Source organism: Callithrix jacchus, chromosome 5 (genome assembly GCF_049354715.1).
Source record: "Callithrix jacchus isolate 240 chromosome 5, calJac240_pri, whole genome shotgun sequence".
Lineage (NCBI taxonomy): Eukaryota > Metazoa > Chordata > Mammalia > Primates > Cebidae > Callithrix > Callithrix jacchus.
In genome coordinates, this window is record NC_133506.1 from 85,240,021 (window position 1) to 85,265,186 (window position 25,166).

Below are 25,166 nucleotides of genomic sequence, written 5' to 3' on the forward strand. Positions count from 1 at the left end.
ACCCTGCATTCCTTCCCTTTGGCTGACTTATGCAAATACAGGAATAAAATTTAACTGATAAAGGATAACAGCATTTATAAGTAAGACTGTTATGTTGGAGATACGTTAAGTCCTTTGGATTAAAGGCTAAAACTCAATTTTACCTTCATGAATTGATTAGAGAGAAAATTAATTACTGGGTCCTTTGGTCTTTTTTAAGAGAACTGTGGTGGCTACCTGGTAGAAAACAATTCTTAAGTCACACAAACCTCAAAAGAAATTAAAAAGTGCTGACCCTTGAAAAGGATGTTTGAAATGCTTTGGGAAAATGCACAACAGTTTAATAAATAATATTAAGCCATTATAAATCAGGACAAATATTAACAGACCATCTATGTAACTTCTATGTATGTCTTCAAACTTCAAAACGCCCTTTGCCTACAGCACTCTGGGCACACGATCTGGGGAAAACTAGGATCTGTTTTATCGGAGCTTTTTACCTTCTACCCAGAAGAGTTAGTGTTTCTTTAATTCTGCCATTACACAGTAGTTAAAGACATCCAAAGCAAGTGCAGTAATACAACTCTATGCTACGTTTAAAAAAAAAAAATCAGTAAACTTAACTCACAACTCACAATATTTTTAGTCAGGAGCTCTGGAAGTAAGGATATTGTCTTTTCCATACCCTCTGAGATTGAAATGTGTTTGCACTCTTACTCTGAACACCTAAACCCTCTCTAGGGAGACAGATATTTTATTACTAAATTACATTAACGCATTTTTCTACAGATATTAACGTACTGGAGATATGCTGTTTCCTGCTCATCAGGAAATTAAAATCCCTTTCATTTACATAGCTTTTTTATACCGCGTTCATATTCACTTGAACGTGTACACGACACAAACACTAACAAATTTAGACTTATCATATAAGATGACCCTCAGCCAGAACTTTCTCAAACTTAACTTACTCGATTTCACATCGTCTTGATGCTAACAAAATTAGGCAGGAGCACAAAGAAATCGGTACCACTGCCAGTTCTCAATGAAGAAAACCAAACTCGCCCATTTCGCAAAGGAAAAGTACTCACAATCAGACAATCGCAAAAGAAAAAAAAAAAACTAAACCATACATTCACCTAAATCTTTTCAACTCAGAGCTCCAAACGCAGCCACCAACCACACAACTGCCCACAATCACAATCACAGTGGTAGCGCCTACTCTTAATTTTGAAGCTAGAGACTTAAAACACACACACACACACACACAGACACACACACAAACACAAACAGTTCTCCAAAGTTTGACAAAGTGGGGGAAAAGTCATTTTATGTAAACACAACGATTTAATCAAGAGGCGACGAGCCCAGTCCTTCGGCCCCGCTTTCCCGCTTCCAGCCCTCAAACGAACCCTCCTCTAACCCCCCGGAGCCAGGAGTTCTGGCGGGGAGATGCGGAAAGCCTCAGACCAGCCCGCACGCCGCCGGAGACCCAGGGGCCGAGGTAGGGGAGACAAAGAGCAGCCCGCGAAGCGGCCGGGCGGCGAGGGGCGGCCCGGCTCCGCCCTGCGCCCCTAACCGCCCGGGTAGTGGTCGGCACCGCCGCGGCGCCGCCAAGTGCGCGCCACCTCTACCCGGGCCGCCCCGGAGCTGTTTCCCTCACGATTTGGGAGCCGCACGCCCGGGGACAAAGAGGAAGGGTGCGCCGGGGGCAGCGGCAGGACGCGGGCCGGCGACGCCCCTCCAGACTCGGCGGGAACCCCTCGGCGGCGCCCCCCTGCTCGCCCCCGCTCCGGCCGCGCTCCTCCCCGCACCTCCTGGGGTTCTCCTCGGCCCCTCTCCGGGCTCCCCACGAGTTCTCCCGCCTCCCCCGGGACCCTGCCCCTGGCCCGCTTCTCCTCAGCCGGCCCTGCGGCCGCCCCTCACCCCGGCGGCGGGTTCCCCGGGAGCCGCCTCCTCCGCCGGGCCTCGGCCGGTCCCGCCGGCCGCCGCCTCATGTGCTCTGCGTCGCCATCGTCTTCGCCTTCACCCTCGCCTCTCCTCCACCTCCTCCGCCGTTGCCGCCTTCGCCTCGGTCTCCAGCCGAGGCAGAAGCCGCTCCCGCCGCCGCCGCCGCCGCCTCCCGCTCCCGCCGTTGGGACCTGCGGGAAGGCGCCTGCGCACTGCGCGCTGCGGTGGGGGCAGGGGCGTCCCACCGCGGCCGGGGAGCGGGGGTCGAGCGGCACGTGGCGCTCGGGTGGGAGGGGGCGCCCCGGAACGCGCGGGAAGCAGCGCTAGCGCCAACTTTCCGCGGATGAGTTAGCGCACGCTCCCGTATAGTCCCGGACGCGGCGGAGGCGCGGCGCGCGTGGGAGTCACCCGCGCGGAGTCTGGAACCCGGGTGGGCTCAGACTTCGCTCGGGGCAGTTCATTCCTCCAGGCTGATCCTCGGGCGGGAGTCCCCAGCCAGCCATGCCTCAGTTAGATTGGGTAGCTAAGGGCGTCGTGGGCTCTCGTCTTACCTGGGTGTCCTGGGTTGGTTTAACCGGCCCAGAGTTGTCTTCTGCGCGCTCCGCCGAGGCCTTGGTCCAGTGTAGCACGGAATGCTAATGTCTCCTCGTAGGTTCTGCTCTGCAGTTCCTCGAGGATTTCGCGGGCGCTGGGTGGATAAGCCACCCTAGCGTCTTTGAGTCAGGCCTCTTAGAAGTGCTCTAGATACTTTTGAGGTCCTGAACTTCTCAGATTAGCTAGACCCTAATTGGCTATTTCCTCTTAACTCTTTGCATCCCAGCAGGATCCCATTCAGAGAACCTGGGAAAATTTTTCATGCATAGGAACCCCAGTTTTAAAATGTCCAGTAGGAAACCGAAAATTCTCCAAATGCTTTAAGAAGAGTGGGACCTTGGGTAGTATCGGAAGGCTTAGTAAAGAGATGGGCGAACTCTAGAATTATCTCAAACGAGCATCAGAATGCGGAAGGATAGTCTTTAATTTAGCCCTTTTGACCAGAGGGGAAATTAATTGCTAACAAGTGAGGTTACTTGCTGCAGGTCAAACTCCCCCACCCAAAGCCAAACCTTAAGAGGTAGCCCCAGAGTGGAAAACTTGAAGGCTAGGCATCTGATGCACTGACCAGTTTTGTTTGGTCAGTACGGTGTTTTCCAAAAATATGGATTAATTGCCAAAATATTAAAATCCAGATTTCTATCCTTCCTAAAGAGTCAAAACGTGCTTACTTTGAGCTTCTCTTTTCACATGGCAGCTCCTCCAGAGTCACCTTGTCTGGGTAGGCAATGTCCCCACTCAGCTGCTTAAATCATTTCATGACCTGCTTGGCCTCAGCATTTAAGGACTTCTCCCAGTGATTGCTGCAGTCTGTCCCCACCCCTTATCACATTGCCTCTCTACGGATGTATTTAAAATGCCTCTCTAGGGATGTATTTAAACTGACAAGCGTGGGGTTGGCACGGTTGTTCACGCCTGTAATTCCAGCACTTTGGGAGGACTAGACAGACTGATTGCTTGAGCCCAGAGGTTCCAGACCAGCCTGGGCAATACGGCGAAACCCCCATCTCTACAAAAAGTACAAAAAATAGCTGGGTGTGGTGATGCACACCTGTGGTCCTAGCTACTGGGAGCATGAGGTGGGAGGATCGCTTGAGCCCGGGAGGTCAAGGCTGCAGTAAGCTGAGATCGCACCACTGCACTCCAGCCTGAGTGACAGTGAGACCCTGTATCAAAAAAATAAAATGACACGTGTGAAAACTCTGAAAATACATGGAAATAAGAACATGTAACTAAACACAGGAAACATCATTGTGCCTGTTGACTAAAATATGAAAACTCTCAGCCTGCAACTGCAAACTGGTACAAATCACTTTGTTCTTGTTTTTTGAGACGGAGTCTCTGTCACCCAGGCACGAGTGCAGTGGCATGATCTTGGCTCACTGCAACCTCCGCCTCCCAGGTTCAAGTGATTCTCCTACCTCAGCCTCCCGAGTAGCTGGAGTTACAGGTGTGAGCCACTGCACCTGACTAATTTTTGTATTTTTAGTATAAGTGGGGTTTCACCATGTTGGCCAGGCTGGTCTCTAACTCCTGACCTCAAGTGCTTATCTGCCCGCCTTGGCCTCCCAAAGCGCTGGGATTACAGGCGTGAACTACCATGCCCGACTGACTTTGGAAAACTGTCTGGCAATATCTACTGTTGGGGTTCAGAAAATGATATCCCAGGACATGTTGGCTATAGTCCCAGCTGCTCAGGAGACTGCAGTGAGCTATGATTACGCCACTACACTCCAGCCTGAAAGACAGAGCGAGACCCCATCTCTTTAAAAAAGAAAGAAAGAAAACAATATTCCAAAGTATGGAGCTTTGGCATACTGAGTGCTTTGAACTAAAGGAGATTGGAAGGCCTCAGAAGCAAAGTCTTTCTCTGACCTTCTCCTGCCCTCCTGTCTCCCGCCCTTTCTCCCCTGAAGCCAGTCATGAAATAAAAATTTATCTTCCCCAAGGCAGGTCGTAGAAACCAGAACCCCTCTCCCGTAAAGCAAGCCATAAAACCAGAAAGGTCACTCTCCCCCTCTCTCTTCCCCCTTAAAGACCCTCATTCCGGAGGAAGCAGGAAGGAATACCCTGGAGGAAGGCATGTTACACTGGGAGACCAAGAAGAATATGAACAGACAAGCCTTGTTGGGTTTCCCGGTCAGTCTGTTACATTAGATCATCCCCCTTTTGTCTGGTCACATTTCTACATGGCTTGTCCATTCTGCATTGAACCTAAGCATAAAAACAGACAGTTGTCCTTGGGTCTTGAGGTTTTTTTGTTTTTTGTTTTTAGGCAGGATCTCTCTCCATAGCCCAGGCTGGAGTGGTGCAGTGGCGTGATCTTGGCTTACTGCAACCTCTGCCTCCCAGGTTCAAGTGATTCTTGTGCCTCAGCCTCCCAAGCAGCTGGGACTACAGGCTTGCACCACCACACCTGGATAATTTCTTGTATTTTTAGTAGAGATGGGGTTTCCCCCTGTTGGCCAGGCTGGTCTTGAACTCCTGACCTTAGGTGACCTGCCTTGCCTCCACCTCCCAATCTCATGCCTGAGATTACAGGCATGAGCCACCGCGATTGGCTCTTGAGGTCTTCATTTCTTTTCTTTTCTTTTTTTTCTTTTTTTTTTTTTTTTTGAGACAGAGTCTCATTGTGACACCCAGGCTGGAGTGCAGTGGTGCCATCTCGGCTCACTGCAACTTCCACCTCCTGGATTCAAGCAATTCTCCTGCCTCAGCCTCCCAAGTAGCTGGGACTACAAGCATCCACACCATACCGGGCTAATTTTTTTGTATTTTTAGTAGAGATGGGGTTTCGCTATTTCACTATGTAGGCTGGTCTGGAACTCCTGACCTCGTGATTCATCTGTCTCAGCCTCACAAAGTGCTGGGATTACAGGTATGAGTCACTGAGCCCAGCCCTTTGAGGTCTTCATTTCTGAAGGCTCTTGTGTTACATAAAACTTTGGTTAAATAACTTGTTTATACCCTTCTCTTGTTAATCTGGCTTTTGTTATAGGAGCGTCAGCTGTGACCCTTATGATGGATGAGGAAAGGTATCACACCTTTCCGCCACTACACTACTAAAGCTGAATACACTATGACTTTAGAATTCCATGGAAATTCCATAATGTATACAAATGTTCACCAAAATACTTGTACTAGAGTATTCAAAGCAGCACTATTTACAATAGGCCAGAAAACTAGAAACTACCCAAAATGCCTGTCAACCGTAGAATGGCTAAATTGTGTTATGTTTACATAATAGTACATTACGCAGCAATGAAAATGAACAATCTACATTTACATACAAGATGGATCTTGGCCGGGCACGGTGGCTCATGCCTGTAATCCCAGCACTTTGGGAGGCCGAGGCGGGCAGATCACGAGGTCAAGAGATCAAGACCATCCTGGTCAACATGGTGAAACCCCGTCTCTACTAAAAATGCAAAAAATTAGCTGGGCATGGTGGCGCGTGCCTGTAATCCCAGCTACTCAGGAGGCTGAGGCAGGAGAATTGCCTGAACCGAGGAAGTGGAGGTTTCGGTGAGCCGAGATCGCGCCATTGCACTCCAGCCTGGGTAACAAGAGCAAAACTCTCTCAAAAAAAAATACAAGTAGCTGGAAGTGGTTGCACACACCTGTAGTCCCAGCTACTTGGGAGGCTGAGGCACGAGAATCACTTGAACCCAGGAGGTGGAGGTTACAGTGAGGAAATTTCTCGCCACTGCACTCTAGCCTGGGCAACAGAGAGAGACCGTCTCAAAAAGCAAAATAAAACAACAACAACAGGCCGGGCGCGGTGGCTCAAGCCTGTAATCCCAGCACTTTGGGAGGCCGAGGCGGGTGGATCACGAGGTCGAGAGATCGAGACCAACCTGGTCAACATGGTGAAACCCCGTCTCTACTAAAAATACAATAAATTAGCTGGGCATCGTTGCGCGTGCCTGGAATCCCAGCTACTCCGGAGGCTGAGGCAGGAGAATTGCCTGAACCCAGGAGGCGGAGGTTGCGGTGAGCCGAGATCCCGCCATTGCACTCCAGCCTGGGTAACAAGAGCAAAACTCTGTCTCAGAAACAAACAAACAAACAAACAACAACAACAAAAAGAAAACTCTGACACAGGAAAATTACAACAGTGAAAGAGATCTGATTTCATCAATTCCATCTTATTTTTAACCTCCAAGCTGCCCTATTCATTCCTGGGAATAGGCTGAGTTCTCCATGGGAGGAATTTACTTTATAGTTTAATTTGGGAACAAAGATGATAACAGTCCCTTCCCAAAATAAATCCCCTCTTTGCCTGGGGACCAGACTGTCTTTCTAAAACTAGCAAATCAGCCACACGATTAGAAATTATGGGCCAGGCAAGGTGGCTCACGCCTGTAATCTCAGCACTTTGGGAGGCTGAGGCTGGTGGATCACTGGAGGTCAGGAGTTCAAGACCAGCCTGACCAACATAATGAAACACCGTCTCTACTAAAAAATGCAAGATTAGCTGGGCATGGTGTCGGGTGCCTGTAATTCCAGCTACTCGGGAGACTGGGGCAGGAGAATCACTTAAACCTGGGAGGCAGAGGTTGCAGTGAGTCGAGATCATGCCATTGCACTCCAGCCTGGGCAACAGAACACTACTCCATCTCAAAAAAAAAGAAAAAGAAATTATGGCTCAGGAGTCATACAGCCAGAGACCATAAGATTCCTAACCTCCTCAATTGCTCCTATGGATGATGTTACTATTATAAAACCTGAGATTGGCCAGCACAGTGGCTCATGCCTGTAATCTCAACACTGAGAGGCCAGAGTTAATGGATCACATGGGCCCAGGAGTTCAAGACAAGCTTGGGCAATATGGTGAAACCCTGTTTTTACAAAACAAAAACAAAAACACAAAAATTAGCCAGGTGTCACGGCATGAATCTGCAGACTCAGCTACTTGGGAGGCTGAGCAGGGAGAATCTCCTAAATCCAGGGAGGTTGAGGCTGCGGTGAGCTGTGATAGCATCACTGTACTCCAGCCTGGGTGGCAGAGTGACAGCCTGTCTCAAAAAAAAAAAAAAAAAAATCCCGAGATTGATATACTTTTTCAGATCCTGCATTCTGAGGCACCAGCTGGTGCCACCCAGATCAGTAAACTGGCTTAACTAGTTCTGGATCCTGCCCAGGAATGAAAGACAGCAAGAAGACAGATTCGACCCGCTATGATTTAATCCCCAACCCAACCATCAGCATTCGCCACTCCCTAGCCCCCTGCCCACCAAATTATCTGCAAAAAACCCCAGTCTCTGAATTTTTGGGGAGACTGATTTGAGTAATAAACTCAAGTCTCTTGTGTAGCCACCTCTACATTCATCAAACTCTTTCTCTATTGGGAAAACCTGCTGTTTGCAGTGTCTCAGCTTTTCTGGGTAATGGCCAAATGAACTCTTCTGGCAGTTCCCTGTTCTTGATGCTGGGTGCTGGATACACAGGTGTGTTCAGTTAGTACACTGAGCTGCATACTTTCTTTTCTTGTTTCTTTGTTTTCTTTCTTTTTAAAGATGGAGTCTCACTCTATCACCCAGGCTGGAGTGCAGTGTCACAATCTCAGCTCACTGCAACCTCCGCCTCCTGGGTTCAAGGGATTCTCCTGCCTCGGCTTCCTGAGTAGCTGGGGACTATAGGTGCATACCATCACACCCAGCTAATTTTTGTATTTTTAGTAGAGATCGGTATTTACCATGTTGGCCCGGCTGGTCTCGAACTCCTGACCTCAGGTGATCCACCGTTCTCAGCCTCCCAAAGTCATGGATTACAGGTGTGAGTCACCGTGCCTGGCCTGTTTGTTTTCTTGAGACAGTCTCACTCTGTCACCCAGGCTGGAGTGCAGTGGCACCATCTTGGATCACTGCAACCTCCACTTCCTGGGTTCAAGTGATTCTCCTGTCTTAGCCTCCCATGTGCACCACCATGCCCGGTCAATTTTTGTATTTTTAGTAGAGACAGGGTTTCACCATGTTGGCCAGAAGTGATCTCTCCCCTGCCCCACCACCGACACCCTTGCTCCCATAGTGCTTGGATGACATGCATAAGCCACCACGCCCGGCTGAGCTGCATACTTAATATACTTTTCTGTGGCATTTTAAGACCAATGAAAACCTTAGGCCTGGTGCAGTAACTCATGCATGTAATCCCAGCACTTTGGGAGGGCCAAGGCAGGTGAATCACATGAGCTTAGGCGTTCCAGACCAGCCTGGCCAACATGGCAAAACCCTGTCTCTCCTAAAAATAATTTAAAAAGTAGCCAGGCATGGTGGCACATGCCTGTATTCCCAGCTACTCGGGAGGTGGAGGCAGGAGAATAGCTTGAACCTGGGAGGCATAGGTTGCAGTGAGCTGAGATCCTACCACTGTACTCTAGCCTGGGCAACAGAGTGAGGCTCTGTCTCAAAAAAAAAAAAAAAAAAAAAAAAAAACCTGACTGGGCACGGTGGCTCCTGTAATCCCAACACTTTGGGAGGCTGAGGCGGGCGGATCACAAGGTCAAGAGATCAAGACCATCCTGGCCAACATGGTGAAACTGTGTCTCTACTAAAAATACAAAAATTAGCCAGGCGTGGTGGCATGCACCTGTAGTCCCAGCTACTCGGGAGGCTGAGGTGGAAGAATCGCTTGAACCTGGGAGGCAGAGGTTGCAGTGAGCCGAGGTTGTGCCACTGCACTCCAGCCTGGCAACAGAACAAGACTCCTTTTCAAAAAAAAAAAAAAAAACCCTTTGATTATATATGTATATAATCATAAGTATATAAATGTATTTTTATATGAGCAAATGTTCATTAGGTATTATTTTCCTATAAATTAATGAATGAATCTGGAAGGGAAAACTCCCCATCTTTTATCACTGCCTATTTCTTTTTTTTCTTTTTCTTTCTTTCTTTTTTTATTTTTTTTATTTTTAGAGACGGGGTTTCACCATGTTGGCCAGGCTGGTCTCGAACTCCTGACCTCAAGCAATCCACCCGCCTCAGTCTCCTAAAGTGCTGGGATTACAGGTGTGAGCCACCTTGCCCAGCCTTTTTCTTTTCGTCTTCTTTGAGACAAGGTCTCACTCTGTCACCTGGGCTGGAGTGCAGTGGTATGATCACGGCTGACCGCAGCCTCGACCTCCCAGGCTTAAGCAATCTTCTCACCACAGCCTTCTGAGTAGCTGGGACTACAAGCATGTACCAGCATGCCCAGCTAATTTTTTCGATTTTTAATAGAGATGAGGTCTCCCTATGTTGCCCAGGCTGGTCTCCAGCTCCTGAGCTCAATCAATCCTCCTGTTTCTCCCTCCCAAAATGCATTGCCTATTCTTTCTTTCTGGAGATTGGGGACAATACATTTACTGTCTAATTTGTTACCTTATTACCAAGCCTGCAGCCTTGGTAGTAATTCTGGTAGAGCAACCTTTTAAAGTTGGTAAAAATAAGACCTAAGGAAGCTGAGTTGTTTTACCTGTAGACAGTTGTTTTAGTTTTAGTATTTTTTTTTTTTAGACACAGGGTCTTTCTCTGTTGCCCAAGCTGGAGTGCAGTAGTCCCATCATAGTTCACAGAAGCCTCCAACTCCTGGCCTCAAGCAATCCTTCCATCTTGGCCTCCTGAGTAGTTGGGATTAGAGGCATGAATCACCACGCCTGGATACCTGTAGATACCTTTTTGTTTTTGAGATGGAGTCTCACACTGTTGCCCAGACTGGAGTGTAGTGGCACAATTTTGGCTCACTATAAGCTCCATCTCCCAGGTTCAAGCGATTCTCCTGCTTCAACCTCCCAAGCAGCAAGGACTACAGGTGTGTGCCACCATACCCAGCTAATTTTTGTATTTTTGTAGAGACAGGGTTTCACCATGTTGGCCAGGCTGGTTTCGAACTCCTGACCTCAGGTGATCCACCTGCTTCGGCCTCCCAAAGTACTGGGATTACAGGCATGATCCAGGGTGCCCAGCCACCTGTAGATACTTTAAAAAACAAAAATAGGCTGGGCATGGTGGCTCATGCTTATAATTTCAGCACTTTGGGAGGCCAAATGGTAGGACTGCTTAAACCCAGGAGTTTGAGACCAGCCTGGGAAATAGTGAGACCCTGTCTCTACAAAAAATGTAAAAATGAACATGTGTGGTGGCCTGCACCTGTAGTCCCAGCTACTTGGAAGGATCGCTTGAGCCCAGGAAGTTGAGGCTGTACTCTAGTCCAGGCAACACAGCAAGGCTCTGTCTCAAAATAAAACCACCCCAAAAAAACAAAAACAAAAAACAAAACAAAACCCCAAAACCAAAAATATAACCCAAGGCTCTTGTCTTCCAGTCAAGACTTTTTTTTTTTTTGAGACAGAGTTTCGCTGTTGTTACCCAGACTGGAGTACAATGGCACGATCTCGGCTCACCACAACCCTCCTGGGTTCAAGCAATTCTCCTGCCTCAGCCTCCCGAGTAGCTGGGAATACAGGCACGCGCCACCATGCCCAGCTAATTTTTTGTAGTTTTAGTAGAGACGGGGTTTCACCATGTTGACCAGGATGGTCTTGATCTCTTGACCTCGTGATCCACCCGCCTCGGCCTCCCAAAGTGCTGGGATTATAGGCGTGAGCCACCGCGCCCTGCCAAGACTTTTTTTTTTTTTACATGGAGTCTCACTCTATCACCCAGGCCAGGCTGGAGTGCAATGGTGTGGTCTTGGCTCACTGCAACCTCCACCTCAACCTCCCAGTAGCTGGGCCTACAGGCGTGTGCCACCACATCTGGTGAATTTTTGTATTTTTAGTAGAGATGGGATTTCACTGTTGGCCAGGCTATTCTTGAACTCCTGACCTCATGATTTGCCTGCCTTGGCCTCCCAAAGCTGTGAGATTACAGGCGTGAGCCACCGTACCCAGCCTAGTCAAGACTTCTTTCTTTCCTCTATCACCTTACCAGCTAGTGATTTCCTTTATTCCCATTACAGGTGGGGAAACTGAGGTCAGAATTCCATGCTAGAGACTCTTGGGCCCAGGAATTTGCCAGGATATGGAGCAAACCAGAGTGTCTGCTACAATGTGAGCTCTCCGAGGGCAGGGCACTGTGTCCCAGCTCCTAGAACAGAGCCCAGCAAATAGTAGGTACTTAGGAAGCATATGCTGAGTGAATAAGCAAATGAAGGCTTGCCATTCCTAGAACAAGAAAGGCTGCCTGCTGGAGAGAAGGGGAAAAAAGTCGTAAGTTTCAAACGGGGAAATGGGTCTAATTTCCAGCCATTGGCAGGGAGTGGAACAGCCGGGTGCTGTGAGAACCACATCACTTTTAATTCACATGGGGCTCAGGCAGGAAAGGATCAAAACCCAATTTGAGAACTTGAGAGTTGCCCTGGGGCTCTGTGGTTTGGGAATAGTAGTGTCAATCTGAAGGCTGCATTGTGTCACTATTTCCATTACACACTTTCCAGGGTCCCCACTTGGCCGGTAAACTCAGAGCAGATTCTTCTGTCTTGGAAGATGGAAACAGAGGCCCAGAGAGGTAAGTTTTGAGAATGCTGTCTATTGGGAACAGGGAGTCCGGGCACAGTGGCTCATGCCTGTATTCCCAGCACTTTGGGAGGCCCAGGTGGGTGGACCACGAGGTCAAGAAATCAAGACCATTCTGGCCACATGGTGAAACCCCGTCTCTACTAAAAATACAAAAATTAGCTGGGCATGGTGACGCGCACCTATAATCCCAGATACTCGGGAGGCTCAGGTGGGAGAATTGCTTGAACCCAGGAGGCGGAGGTTGTGGTGAGCCGACATCGCACCATTGCACTCCAGCCTGGGTAACAAGAATGAAACTCCGTCTCAATTAAAAAAAAAAAGAAAAGAAAAATGTGAATTCTTCTCAGCAAGATGAGTGGACAGCAAAGGCACTTTCTGGCTTCAGGCCTGTGGCCCTTGGAGCTGGCCTTGGACAAATGCTAGGAGGTCCTTGGCAATGTCTGTTTTTAAAAGGGTGGGGCGAGAGCGGATGTTACAGCCTGCCTCCACCAGGAAGCAGCCTCAGCCTAGCCGTATTGTCTGCAAACTTTCACTGCCTGTTCCTGTTACTCCACTCCTTACCCAAGTTCCCCAGACACAACTACATAGCCTGATGCGTTCTCCCCTTTGATTCTCCCGGCCCTTCAACCCCATTTCTTCCCTTTTCAACCCCAACTGCAAGCATCCTCTGTCCCTAGTCTAGTTCATTCTCCATCATGCCCTCACTCACAGCTCCCATTAGCTCAAGGCAAAAGCTGCATGTCCCTCCCCTCCCAGTCACTTGCTCCCTTGGGCTATAAATAGCACAGCTGTGCCTTAGATCGTGTTGAGAGCTTCAAGACTTAGTCCCCCTTCCTCCCATCCCTTCCCGTTTAACACAACAGGGAGAACAAGCCTGAAGTTTCCAATTAGGGTGGGCAAGCCCAGGAAGGAGGGGGTCTGGGGGAAGGGAATGAGAAAAGCTGTGCTGAATTTGGAACCACACAGAATATGGTAACTTTGCCATCTGTTGTCAGGGACTCTCCACTTTCCCCCCAGCCTGCTACCCATCCCCTGCCACTTGCTCCTGGAGGAAGAAGAGCAGCAGTGCACGGGGAATTCTAACAGTAATTCTCTTTTAACCCTTAGGATCATCCTCTGGGCAGGTGCTACCTTGCTTTTACCGACGAAGCCATAGACTCTAAGAGACTGAGTGGCAGAACCCAATATTTAGAGTGGTTGATTTGTGGGCAAATTGATCCCACGTCTGGCTTTGGCCTACACTAAGTCTGTCTGCATCATTGATTTAGGCCCCTCTAAATCAGAATTTCTATTGATGTGACCTGATTTGGAAGGAAAAGAGGTCTACTAAACAAATCACTAATGTAGCAATGCATAAATGGAAAACATTAAAGACTCGGCATGTTCACAAAAATGATGCCATCATAATTTTATCTTATCTGTTTACTAAAGCAGGACTCTACAAAAATCTGTTCCTTCAAGTTTTTTTTAGTTACTGTATGTTCTCAGAAGTTTTTGAAATACAAAGCAATTTTGCTTCTTCTATTTCAAGACTTCTCCACTTTACATTCTCTCAAGTTAGTCCTGAGTAGTGAGTTAGAAATCTGGCCTTTTTTCTGTCCCTTACTATTGGGCAAAACACTTAATGGAGCCCCAGTTTTTTGTCTGTGAAGTGGAGATAATAATAGCAGCTACCTCATTGCTATTGTGAGGATTAATCTACACAAAGGAGGCCAGGCATGGCAGCTCAGGAGGATAATCCCAGCACTTTGGGAGTCCGAGGTGGGTGGATCACTTTGAGGGCAGGAGTTTGACACCAGCCTAGCCACCAGCCTATTGGGTGAAACCCCAACTCTATTAAAAATACAAAAATTAGGTGTGGTGGCATGCACCTGTAATCCCAGCTACTCAGGAGGCTGAGGCTAGAGGATGCCTTAAGCCCAGGAGTTCAAGGCTGCAGTGAGCTATGATTACCATTGCACTCCAGCCTGGGTGACAGAGTGAGATTCTGTCTCAAAATAAAACAAAAACAAAGCAATTAGCACACTGCTTGGCCCATAGAAGGTGCTCAGTAATCACAGCAGTTATTTCTCAGCTCTGGGCTGAGACACTGTGGGAACATCACCATCATTTCAATAGGGAGAAGCTGAACTTCACTATCCATGGTTTGGCTTCTGTTCTTCAAAGGACTTCAAAGGGAATATAGTGTCCATCTCCTGAGAATTCAGGCCACTGCTGGAACCTGGAGAGGCAGCACAGGAGGGTGTATGTGAAAGACTGGGAGGAGAGTTCCCATGGATGCTGGGGACATGTGAAGGCCCTGGGGAATTGCTGTGACCCCAGGTCTCTGCCTAGAGCAGTGAATGCTGGGGGGAGAAAAGGACATCAGCTGCTGTACAAATTTCCAGTGCTGCAAAGCCCCTTTAGGATAAACACGCAGGGCTGAGTAATCTAGGGAAGGAACAAAGGCCTGGGATGGAGTGGGATCTCCCTAGCACACCCTATCTTTTTCCATTTACTTAGCAAGTACTTTTTCTTCTCCTAAACAAGGATGCCAGGATTGACTAGCATTCCTAAGCTTCAGTATCTATCTGGAAAGAATTTCCGTTTAACCAGCCCCCTAGAGGTTAGCATTGCAATTAGGAGTGCAAACACTGGAGCCAAGCTGACCTGGGTTCAGATGACAAAACTGCCATATACTAGCTGTGTATCCTTGGATAAGTCATTCAGCCTCTCTGAAGCTCCATTCCTTTATGAACAAACTGCTACTTATCATATAGCATAGCTGAGAGTTTTGAAATATACTGAGAATAGGGCAGGGTGCAGTGGCTCACGCCTGTAATCCCAGCACTTCAGGAGGCCAAGACGGGCATTTTACCTGAGGTCAGGAGTTTGAGACCAGCCTGGCCAACATGGCGAAACCCCATCTCTACTGAAAATATCAAAATTAGTCGGGTGTGGTGGCAGATACCTGTAATCCCAGCTACTCAGGAGGCTGAGGCAGGAGAATCACTTGAACCTAGGAGGCAGAGGTTGCAGTGATCTGAGATCACACCACTGCACTCCAGCCTGGGCAACAAGAGTGAAACTCCATCTCAAAAAAAGAAATACACTGAGTACAGAAGAGCCCTAATCCCAATTACTGTCATCCCTGTAACCTGAGTGAGCATCACCCCATAGGTAGTATAGAGTTCTAGAAGCTGGGCCCTGTAGCTCCCACCTGTAATCCCAGCACTTTGGGAGGCCAGTTCTGAGACCAGTCAGGGCAACATGATAAAACTATCTCTACCAAAAACACAAAAATGAGCCAAGCATGGTGGTGGTGTGTACCTGTGGTCCCAGCTACTTAGGAGGCTGGGATGGGAGGGTTGCTTGAGCCTCGAGTTTAGCTTGAGGCTGCAGTGAGCTAAGAACATATAGCCTGGGCAACAGAGGGAGATCCTGTCTTGAGAAAAAAAACAAAACACGGCCAGGTGCAGTGTCTCACGCCTCTAATCCCAGCACTTTGGGAGGCTGAGACAGGTGGATTACGAGGTCAAGAGATAGAGACCATTCTGGTCAATATGGTGAAACCTCGTCTCTACTAAAAATGCAAAAATTAGGTGGGCGTGGTGGTATGTACCTGTAGTCGCAGCTACTTGGGAGGCTGAAACAGGAGAATCACTTGAACCCAGGAGGTGGAGGTTGCAGTGAGCCGAGATCATGTCACTGCACTCCAGCCTGGCGACAGAGCTTCCCTCTCAAAACAAAAAACAAACAAAAATGCCCAAACCGGCCGGGCATGGTGGCTCATGCTTATAATCCCAGCACTTTGGGAGGCCGAGGTGGGTGGATCATGAGGTCAGGATTTTGAGACCAGCCTGACCAACATGGTGAAACCCCGTCTCTACTAAAAATACAAAAATTAGCCAGGCATGGTGGCACGCGCCTTAATCCCAGCTACTTGGGAGGCTAAGGCAGGAGAATCACCTGAACCTGGGAGGTGGAGGTTACAGTGAGCCAAGGTTGTGCCACTGTACTCCAACCTGGGCAACAGATCAAGACTCGGTCTCGGGGGAAAAAAAAACTAAAACACAGCTCAAAACCAAAAGGCAGTCCAGAGAGGGTGCCTCTCCCAGCTAGGGCATTTTATTTATATTCCACATCGTTCCTAAGAGAATCCGAGGCAGTGTTGCTTGCAGGACCAGGCTTTCTGCTCATCCTTGTTCCTGCATTTCCATCTCCGTTTTCCACATCAAGCCTATCTGATCCAATCACTTAATTCCATGGGAACTAGAAGACTGAATCTAGTTAGGGGCTCCTCTCCATCTGGTTTTTCCTTACTTTCCCGCGCCTGGAGCTCTGGCCTGGGACTCAGCGGATGGGGGGTTAAGACCAATGCCTTGTCCTTTCCCCTCCCCTCTCCATCCCTGACTTCAAAGTCTTCATAAAGCCCAAGTCATTGCTTCCCTGACCCCATAGTGGCAGCTCCACCAACTGCTTTTGGTCAGTTCAAAACAGCAGACGCAGAGCCCTGGACTGGCTGCTCACTCTCCACGTTCTAGCCATCTCCTGGGGTAAGCACCAAAATGCCAAGAACCTGGGGGGCCACGAGTCCTTGCTCCTCCAGGAGAGGAGTTCTATCTTCTAACTGGGATAGAAGCTGACTCAGGGCAGGCACAGTGGCTCATGCCTGTAATGCCAACACTTTCGGAGGCTGAGGTGGGCAAATTGCCTGAGCCCAGGAGTTCAAGATTGGCGGGGTGACATGGCAAAACTGTCTCTACAAAAAATACAAAAATTAGCTGGGTGTGGTGGCACGCACCTGTAGTCCCAGCTACTTGAGGGGCTGAGGTGGAAGGATTGCATGAGTCTGGAGGGTTAAGGTTGTGGTGACTGGCACTGCGCTCCAGCCTGAGTGACAAAGTGAGATGCTGCCCCCCCACCCAAAAAAAAAAAAGAAAAAAGAAAAAGGCATCCTATTGGTAGAACCCCTGGTCTGAGGATCAGGACTCTGAGACTCTGATCACAGAAGACATTTACAGGGGTCAGCCAGTAGAGTGACAAGATTTCCAGCCCAGAGATGAAGGTAGCCAGTTGGTAATTGTGAAGAACCTGCCTGGAGAGATGGACCTGGAAAAACAGGGGCAGCTCAGGAACCATGTCTTTCTTTAGTACTCATATGCAAAATATATGCTAAATTACATGCAAATCGATGTGTGACATTACAATCTCTGGCAATTTGGTAACCAGTGCTGTAACACTGTCTGGTCTAGGATGGTTCTGGCTCCCTGGGGTCAGATCCTGCTCTGTAGCTCCCTCAGGACCAACTATCACAGACCTAAGGCCAGCAGGGCCCCAACGCTCAAGGACTGTTTCTCCACCCTGATCCGTGGATTTTTCCAGCTGTTTTTCTTGGCCCAAGGATCACACCCACAGGGATGCAGATGGGGGAAGGGGAAGCTGAGAAAACAGTGAAGTTAGAATGAGCTGGGCAAGAGGCAGATGGTAGGAAACGGAGATGAAGAAATGGCACTAGTGGCCCAGCCACCTGAGATGGGATACCTGGGAGGGACAGCTTTTCAAGGAGAGGCTGTGTTGGGCATGGTGAGAGAGGGCTTAGCGGGTAACCCTCTTTTCCTCTCCAGACTGAGGAATCAGAGTTCTAATTGTGGAGTGCCTCTCTCTAGAACTGAGCTGCAGCCTAGGTGTCCCAGCTGCTTACATCCAGGTCCAGGATTATGTCTGCTAACAGACGCTGGTGGGTGTCACCTGAGGATGAAGACAGTGTGTGTAAGAAGCTCCTGAGGAAGACTCGGGAATCTCCCCTGGTGCCTATAGGTAAGTGAAGGAATGGGGTGCAAGTAGGGGGCCTTCTCTGAGCAATCATGTCTTCTAGTACCTTCCAAGAAGAATAAAGTAGAGGTCAGGGAACCCAAGTGGTCCTACTAACAGAACAAGGGAACTAACAGCAAAGATGCCAAGGGGTAAACCCTTACAATGAAATAAGGACGTGTGGATGGGTGGAGGTGGCGGCCAACCGAGTACATGGGTTATGAGGAGGTTGAGCACCAACACCCAAATAGGGTCAGAGGAACACTTTGGGGTCCCCCAGGGCTTCCTTCCTGATGGCCCTGGTAAAGTAGGAAAACAGCTGTACCAAGGAGGTGGGAGCCAGCAGTGTGGCTGGAGAAGGTCCCAAAGCAGAGCAAATTGGTGAGGAGGGGCTGTGTCACGGTGATCAGCTATTTGTATATGGGCGAGGGGCATCACTAGAGGGAGACAGCCACTTGGAAAATGCCATTGAAGGGCAAAACTCAATATTCTAATGATCCCCCTAGGCCCCCCTGCATCCCCCCCAACCAGATGCTACATAAAAACAGCTGTTTATCCAGGTGTCCAACCTGCCTGGTGAGGTGTCTCTCATTAGGGGAGTGCTGTGCATTGTGGCCATGTTCTCTGCCCACAGGCTTAGGAGGCTGCTTGGTGGTAGCAGCATACAGGATTTACTGGCTGAGGGCTCGTGGTTCCACTAAGATGTCCATACACTTGATTCACACGCGAGTGGCAGCACAGGCCTGTGTAGTGGGTGCAATCATGCTAGGTGAGTAGCTTCGTGGGGTCACAGAATGAGACAAAACCAATTGGGCAGAGTCTATACATCTGTAAGTCCCAACAGTTAAAAGGACCATGACTTGGCTGGGTACAGTGGTTCGTACCTGTGATCCCAGCACTTTGGGAGGCCTAGGTGGGTGGATCACAGGGTCAGGATATCAAGACCATCCTGGAGGACCTCGTGAAACACCATCTCTACTATAGATACAAAAATTAGCCAGGTGTGGTGGTGTGTGCCTGTAGTCCCAGCTACTCAAGAGGCTGAGGCAGGAGAATTGCTTGAACCTGGGAGGCAGAGGCTGCAGTGAGCCAAGACTGCGCCACTGGACTACAGCCTAGGCAACAGAGTAAGACTCCATCTCAAAAAAAAAAAAAAAAAAAAAGAATAAAAAAAAGGACCTAAGTCCCTGTTCCCTATTCTGGGCTCCACATCACATCCTTGGTGAAGCCCCTATACTGAGCCATCTTCCCTGTTTAGGCTCCTGTCCAGGCCAGTGGGGATGGTGCACAGTGTCTCATGACAGTTTGCCCTAGGGTGAGAAAAATCATGCAACAGAACACATGTTGAATTTCTCTTCCTTTTGAGATTAAAAAGCAGCCACTTGCAGTGACAGTGGATAAATCCTTCTCACTGAGCCTCAGATTCCTGATGTATAACAATAACCACCCCTGGCCTGCCTACCTCACAGGTTGCTATAAGGTTTCTCAGATACACAAGTGAAATTGCTTTGTAAACTGTCAGATGGGTGGTTTCCTCAGGCTGTGTAGTCAGATGCTTGGAGTAGGTGTTGGGACCTGGGGCTGAGCAGGAAGCTGGACTCTGAAGGGAGCAGTTAGAGGTGAACCCCTGGGACACCTGAGAGAGACAGAGGATGGGTGAAGGGTTCAATGCCAAGGGGCATGACTTCTTTTCCCTCACACAGGGACTGTGTACACAATGTATAGCGATTATGTCAAAAGGATGGCACAGGACGTTGGAGAGAAGTAGGACTCCTATAGGAGCCAAGGCAGTCCGACTTCCCTAAATCAATCCCTGGTATGTTTCTAATAAAGCAGTTTTGAGGAAAATCAACAGACTCTTTTTCACTGGGGAGAACAGAGTAAGGGACTGGTGGTGGCTGGGGAGAGGACTTAGAGCAAATGGCTGGAAATCAGTGCTCTGGCCCCATACCCTAGGGCAAGGGAGATTCTTGGGGGGCGGGACAGCAATTTCCTGAGGTGCTGGGGTAGACCTCTGATCCCAGGAACCAACAACTCCCAAGCCATCTTAGGTCCCACCCTGAAGCAGCATGGAGTGGGAGCAAGGGGGCAAAAACAGGGCCTTGATACTCATGAGAACACTGAATTAAAAGGCAGGCTGCTTCCCTGGGGACTCAGGCAGGAAGGAGGCTGCAGCTGGAAGCAGAGGCAGTGAAGCCTCTTGGGAGATGACATATATTCAGAATGTAAGCACCAGGACCAGATGGGGCAGGGGAGACGGGGATGAAAGGAACAGAGCAAGACAGAGGTCAAAATGTTCTGTTCACTTGCAAACCATGGCGAAGGTCAAACTTGTAGAAAATAAAATTCCATGTAAATACCAAAGATGGGGGGGTTCCATCCCCGCTTCTCTTTCTGTGAGTCCAAGCAAACTCCTCTCTTTCCTTGGAAATGGAGCCTGGCAGAGGGCACAGAAGGAAGCAGGAGGCCAAATGCTCCTCTCTCACTGGCGCTCTGGGTTAGAGGTTGGTGAGTTGTTCAAGACACCAACAGCAGCTTCCAGACACTCTAACAACACGAAGGCCATGTCATACCAGGTCTCAGCTTCAAGTGCAGGAGTTGCAACTCACTGTAGGGAGCAGGAGCTGCCAGGAGTCCGTGCACTCACATGGGGTAATTGAGCACAACATCCTGTTTGGCGAGTTCCAGCAACATAGGATCATCGAAGAATTTGCTTATGCTCACATCTTCACTGAGGCCCTGCAGAAAAATACAAGAAAAATACAAGAAAGCCCGAGGTGGTGGCAGACTGAGTGGGGAGGCCACCCAAGACCTGCGCTCAGTGAGGCTAGTGGTAGCAGGAATGTAGGTGGTGTTGTTTCAGCAGCCCTGCTTTCAGGGTACTATCATATAGGAGGATAAAGCTCTCCTTCCACAGCAAGACTAGGGCCCAGGTCTAGTTGCCTCAAGAGTATACAGATCACATGTTTACATTGGAAAAGGGTCCTTTAGGAAAAGGGGCCAAAAGACAGACATAGAGATCCTACTTCTGAGAGTTCTGGGGGGTTGAGGGATGGTAACAGGCCCAAGGAAGACATACCTTCCTACGACGAGTTTTGATCATGAATTCCCGGGCCAGGTGAGGAGCCGGCTGTGGCTCCAAAGGGCGAATGACAATGCTCTTGTCCAGAGGATCACCAGGGACAATCTAAAAGACAAAGGAATTTCAGATGGCCCAGGCAGACTCCCCAGAAGATTTGGGCCCAGAAGCAGGATTCTTATTTATTTTACAGAAAAAAAAAAAATTTTTTTTGAGACTGAGTTTCGCTCTTGTTGCCCAGGCTGGAGTGCAATGGCATGATCTCGGCTCACTGCAACCTCTGCCTCCTGGGTTCAGGCAATTCTCCTGCCTCAGCCTCCTGAGTAGCTGGGATTACAGGCATGCACCACCATGCCCGGCTAATTTTGTATTTTTAGTAGAGACAGGGTTTCTCTGTGTTAGTCCCTATTTTATTTTTAAATTTATTATTATTATTATTTTTTGAGACGGACTCTTGCTCTGTCGCCCAGGCTAGAGTGCAGTGGTGCGATCTTGGCTCACTGCAACCTCTGCCTCCTGGGTTCAAGTGATTCTCCTGCCTCAGCCTCCTGAGTAGCTGGGATTACAGGTACCCACCACTGTGCCCAGCTAAATTTTTTTTGTATTTTTAGTAGAGACAGGGTTTTACCATGGTAGCCAGGCTAGTCTTGAACACCTGACCTCGTGATCTGCCCGCCTTGGCTTCCCAAAGTACTGGGATTACAGGTGTGAACCACTGTGCTGGTCCTCTATTTTTTTTTTTTTTTTTAAACTGAGAGACACAGATTCAAGTTGCCCTGAATATATGCTCCCCAGAAGAGGACTCTTCTCTAGGATGCTGTACATCTCACTTAGGGCTTGGAGGGGGATCAGGACAGAAGGGGATGAGGCTTGCAGAGGTGTGAGGCCAACGCAGCCAGCCAGCCTGCGATGTTTTCTCACCTGCCAATGGTGGAAGACAGACAGAGAAAAGGCTTGTCCCTGGGTGTGAGTCCGGAGATCAGTTTCAAAGCCAAAAGAGTCGATGGCTGGGATAAAGGCTTTGATGGTGTACAGAGGGGAGCCTGGAATGGGTGCATCCTGAGTCACGTGCCCCCTGCGACAAAAAAATAAAGGCCGAGTCTCTAGTTATACAAAGGCCAAAAGACAAGAAGCAATCTGCCATTGGCTGTTCCCAAATGCATCCCAGCCCAGAGTTACCATCAAAGAAAGAGTAACCAAGAATGTTATACAGAGCAGAAAAAGCTCGGGGCTCTCAGTGTAATTTCCTGTGGTCTTGAGTTGTTGTTTTTTTTTTTTATTTTTATTTTGGAGAAGCAGTTTTGCTCTTGTTGTCCAGGCTGGAGTGCAATGGCATGATCTTGGCTCACCACAACCTCTGCCTCCTGGGTTCAAGCGATTCTTCTGCCTCAGCCTCCCAAGTAGCTGGGATTACAAGCATGTGCCACCACACCCGGCTAATTTTTTATTTTTAGTAGAGATGGGGTTTCTCCATGTTGGTCAGGCTGGTCTTGAACGCCTGACCTCAGGTGATCCACCCACCTCAGGTTCCCAAAGTGCTGGAATTACTGGCATGAGCGACTGCGCCCAGCCTAATTCCCTGTGGAAGTCAAAGTGGCAGCAACCTCCGGAGAGGACAGGAGTGGGACAGTGATGGGACACGAGTCCAAAGACATTCCCATCACTGACTTGCCTCAGGACTTCCTCCAAGAGCTCTCTGAGGAGGGGACTCCCAAAAGAAACATCAAATTTTAATCTGAAGAAAAGCTGGGGTTTGCCTCACTCTTTTCCTACTTCCTTCTGGAAAATCAGCTCGCAGGGTTTCCAGAGTGAAGAGGGAAGGGGAGGCCAACCCCTTCTCCCTGTAGGAGCCAAGGTGCCTCGTGGTCTGCTCTTGCTCTCAGCACTCTCCCTAATATACTTGGGGCTGCTCACCTGCGCCTGGCCAGGACCGTATAAACAGCAGAGACGCAATCTGCAGGCGCCTGGACCTCTACAAAGTAGTAAGGCTCCATCAGACGAGGAGTGGCCTGCAGCAGAGTGAGAAGGGCCCTCAGCTTGGGGAAGGCTGGGGGCCTGCAGTCCCAGTTGCTCCTCCTCTTAGTGTCCTGTCCAGTGAAGCAGATCGTCCCCTATAGCCTCATTCTCTTACCATGAGGAAGGCAGAGTAGACAACTCTCCTGGCTGTGGGGATGATCTGGCCCCCGCCACGGTGCAGGGGCTCCTGGGCAACCACTGCATCCAGAATCTTAAACTTGACATTCCGAATCACTGTAAAGGAGGTGGGGCAGCTAAATGGAGAGAGGTTCTGGGCCCGCCATGGGGCCATGGCAGAGTAGCATTTGTCTTGCAGTCATGAAAGACATGGTACAGAAAACACACGGGAGGTAGCTGCTCTAACTGAATAAGCAAGGCCCATGGCAAAGAGGTCAGAAGTTAAGCAAATGCTCTTAGGGTTTGCTTCAGGCCATGCTCAAACACAGAGCTTTCCTGGAAGTTTATTTCCTTCTGCAGATTTTACATTTTTATGGACGTAGAATAAATCCCTGTACATTTGGTCCCATAAAGCCCAATCAGGGTCTATAAACCACTCCAATCTCATCATCTCCTTGATATTTCTCCTCAAATATGTCCAGGGCGAAATGCTTCTCAGAAATGAGGAGCAAATAACAGTTTAGAAATGACTTAAATTCCCAGGCTATACCACATGGTTGTACCAGGATAAGGAGGGAGAAGGAAAGAAGCTGGCCCAGGACATGGGACAATCCTGTGTAGCCCAGGCTGCTTCTCCTGCCCAGTCCTAAAGATGGTGAGCCCATCCTACTCTTAAGCCTGGCTGAAGGACCCTTGAGGACTGGGGTGGGGGAGTGCTGGTGGACTTACACTCATCACAAAGGGGGCCCTCCCTGGTTCCCCACTGGAAACCTTGAACGATGCTGTCCTTCACTGAGCCAAGAAGAGCCTTGTCAACCTACAGAGAAACATGAGGCCTCCTTAGCAGTCACCTTGACAACAGCTGAAGCATTTAGAGGAAGGAGAAGATAGATAAACCTGTAAGAGGATATTGTCCTTCACAAGAGGACACAAAATACTTTTTGGAAATAAACACTTTGTAGTTTCTTCCACTCAAGAGGTAAGAGACCGCCACCCAGTTCCCATCAGTTCTGCTGTACCTCGGAGGGTAGAGTATCATCCACTAGAATGTTGGGGCCAGTGGCATCAGGGCCAAAAGCCCAGATGGAACGGGCAGCCAGCAGATCCCAATCATACTTGGTCTGGAAGAACTCTCCTAGCTTCTTCCTGGGGAAAGGAGGAGACAATGGAGCTGTCGGCCAGCTCTGTGATTGCTGGTCCTGGAGCCACAGACCCTCCCTTCCTAGGAGACAGTCACCTCATTCTACCCACTGTGCCCAGGACAAGAGCAAAGGCAAAGATAAATGCTTCCAAGAAAGATGTGTGCTCTCAGAGACCCAGCAGGTAAGCTGTGGCATCCCTGCTTCCTTTTGACCCTGGCATCAGAGTCCTGTTCTCACCTGTTCCATGTAATCTGGACCACCTCATTCTCTATGTCCTCTGCCAGGCCCTTCTCAAGAGGCTCAGCAATCATGGTGATCTTGTTCCTGGTCAGAATGGAAATGGGTGGTGAGGAGGGCTAACAGAATAGCAGAAGAGGCATTAATAAAAAAAGGGTTACAAGATGGACAGCTGAGGAAGTAAAATCAGTGAAAACATGGGTTTCAAGTGTGGTGGCTCAGACCTGTAATCCCAGCACTTTGAGAAGCCAAGGCGGGAGAATCACTTAAACTCAGGAATTTAAGGCTACAGTGAGCATTTAATTTAAGGCTCTCACCACTGCATTCCAGCCTGGGTGACACAGCAAGATACTGCCTCTTAAAAACAAACACAAAAATACGAACAGCCTGGGCAACAAAGCAACAGACCCCAGCTCTATAAAAAATTAGTCAGGTGTGGTTAGCACACCTGCAGTCCTAGCTACTTGGGGGGCTAAGGTGGGAGGATCGCTTGAGCTGGGGAGGTTGAGGCTGCAGTGAGCCATGATGGCACTACTGTAATCCAGCCTGGATGAGAGAGAGAGAGACCCTATCTCAAGGGAAAAAAAAAACAACACAGGATCAGGGCAAGGGAGAGCAAAAAAGGACAAGCACTTATCTTCTTTCTTTCATTTGAATCTCCTGGTCTTTAAAAAAGAAAAGTTGGCTGGGTGCGGCGGCTCATGCCTATAATCCCATCACTTTGGGAGGCCGAGGCAGGTGGATCACGGGGTCAAGAGAT

At 49.0% G+C, this 25,166-nt stretch overlaps 3 protein-coding genes across 12 annotated transcripts in view; 1 reads left to right on the top strand and 2 right to left on the bottom strand.

Moving 5' to 3' along the window:
• The window catches only part of GJC1 (gap junction protein gamma 1), a 31,464-nt gene extending 28,188 nt beyond the window's left edge, over window positions 1–3,276 (bottom strand). For 2 of the 4 annotated variants that reach the window (XM_035303211.3, XM_054255915.2), the window contains exon 1: window positions 1,906–2,109. The gene's annotated coding sequence lies outside the window, so the exon portion shown is untranslated. Of the gene's footprint in view, window positions 1–1,905; window positions 2,110–2,480; window positions 2,652–3,194 lie in introns of those variants that run through there. The other 2 variants (XM_078373322.1, XM_035303212.3) reach the window with 2 other exon arrangements.
• On the top strand, window positions 1,315–19,663 carry HIGD1B (HIG1 hypoxia inducible domain family member 1B). Of its 6 annotated transcripts, none has more exons than XM_078373326.1 (5): window positions 1,315–1,483; window positions 11,464–12,011; window positions 17,671–17,821; window positions 18,450–18,584; window positions 19,519–19,663. In XM_078373326.1, the coding sequence occupies exons 3-5, from the start codon at window positions 17,722–17,724 to the stop codon at window positions 19,581–19,583; spliced, it is 300 nt and encodes a 99-aa protein (XP_078229452.1). In that variant the 5' UTR covers window positions 1,315–1,483; window positions 11,464–12,011; window positions 17,671–17,721; the 3' UTR covers window positions 19,584–19,663. The 6 variants fall into 6 exon arrangements, with proteins under 6 accessions (XP_078229452.1, XP_035159124.1, XP_035159123.1 ...); XM_035303233.3 differs by having other exon boundaries at window positions 11,941–12,011; XM_035303232.3 differs by lacking the exons at window positions 1,315–1,483; window positions 11,464–12,011 and adding an exon at window positions 16,459–16,557 and having other exon boundaries at window positions 17,629–17,821.
• A 436-nt stretch (window positions 19,664–20,099) lies between these two features.
• The window catches only part of EFTUD2 (elongation factor Tu GTP binding domain containing 2), a 49,635-nt gene continuing 44,568 nt past the window's right edge, over window positions 20,100–25,166 (bottom strand). For both annotated transcript variants that reach the window (XM_008996800.5, XM_002748082.6), the window contains 8 exons: window positions 24,407–24,493; window positions 24,047–24,173; window positions 23,757–23,844; window positions 23,026–23,144; window positions 22,809–22,903; window positions 21,816–21,969; window positions 20,895–21,002; window positions 20,100–20,554 (listed from right to left, as the gene is read on the bottom strand). In XM_008996800.5, the coding sequence (XP_008995048.1) occupies window positions 20,459–20,554; window positions 20,895–21,002; window positions 21,816–21,969; window positions 22,809–22,903; window positions 23,026–23,144; window positions 23,757–23,844; window positions 24,047–24,173; window positions 24,407–24,493 (874 nt within the window). In that variant the 3' untranslated portion in view covers window positions 20,100–20,458. The remainder of the gene's footprint in view (window positions 20,555–20,894; window positions 21,003–21,815; window positions 21,970–22,808; window positions 22,904–23,025; window positions 23,145–23,756; window positions 23,845–24,046; window positions 24,174–24,406; window positions 24,494–25,166) is intronic.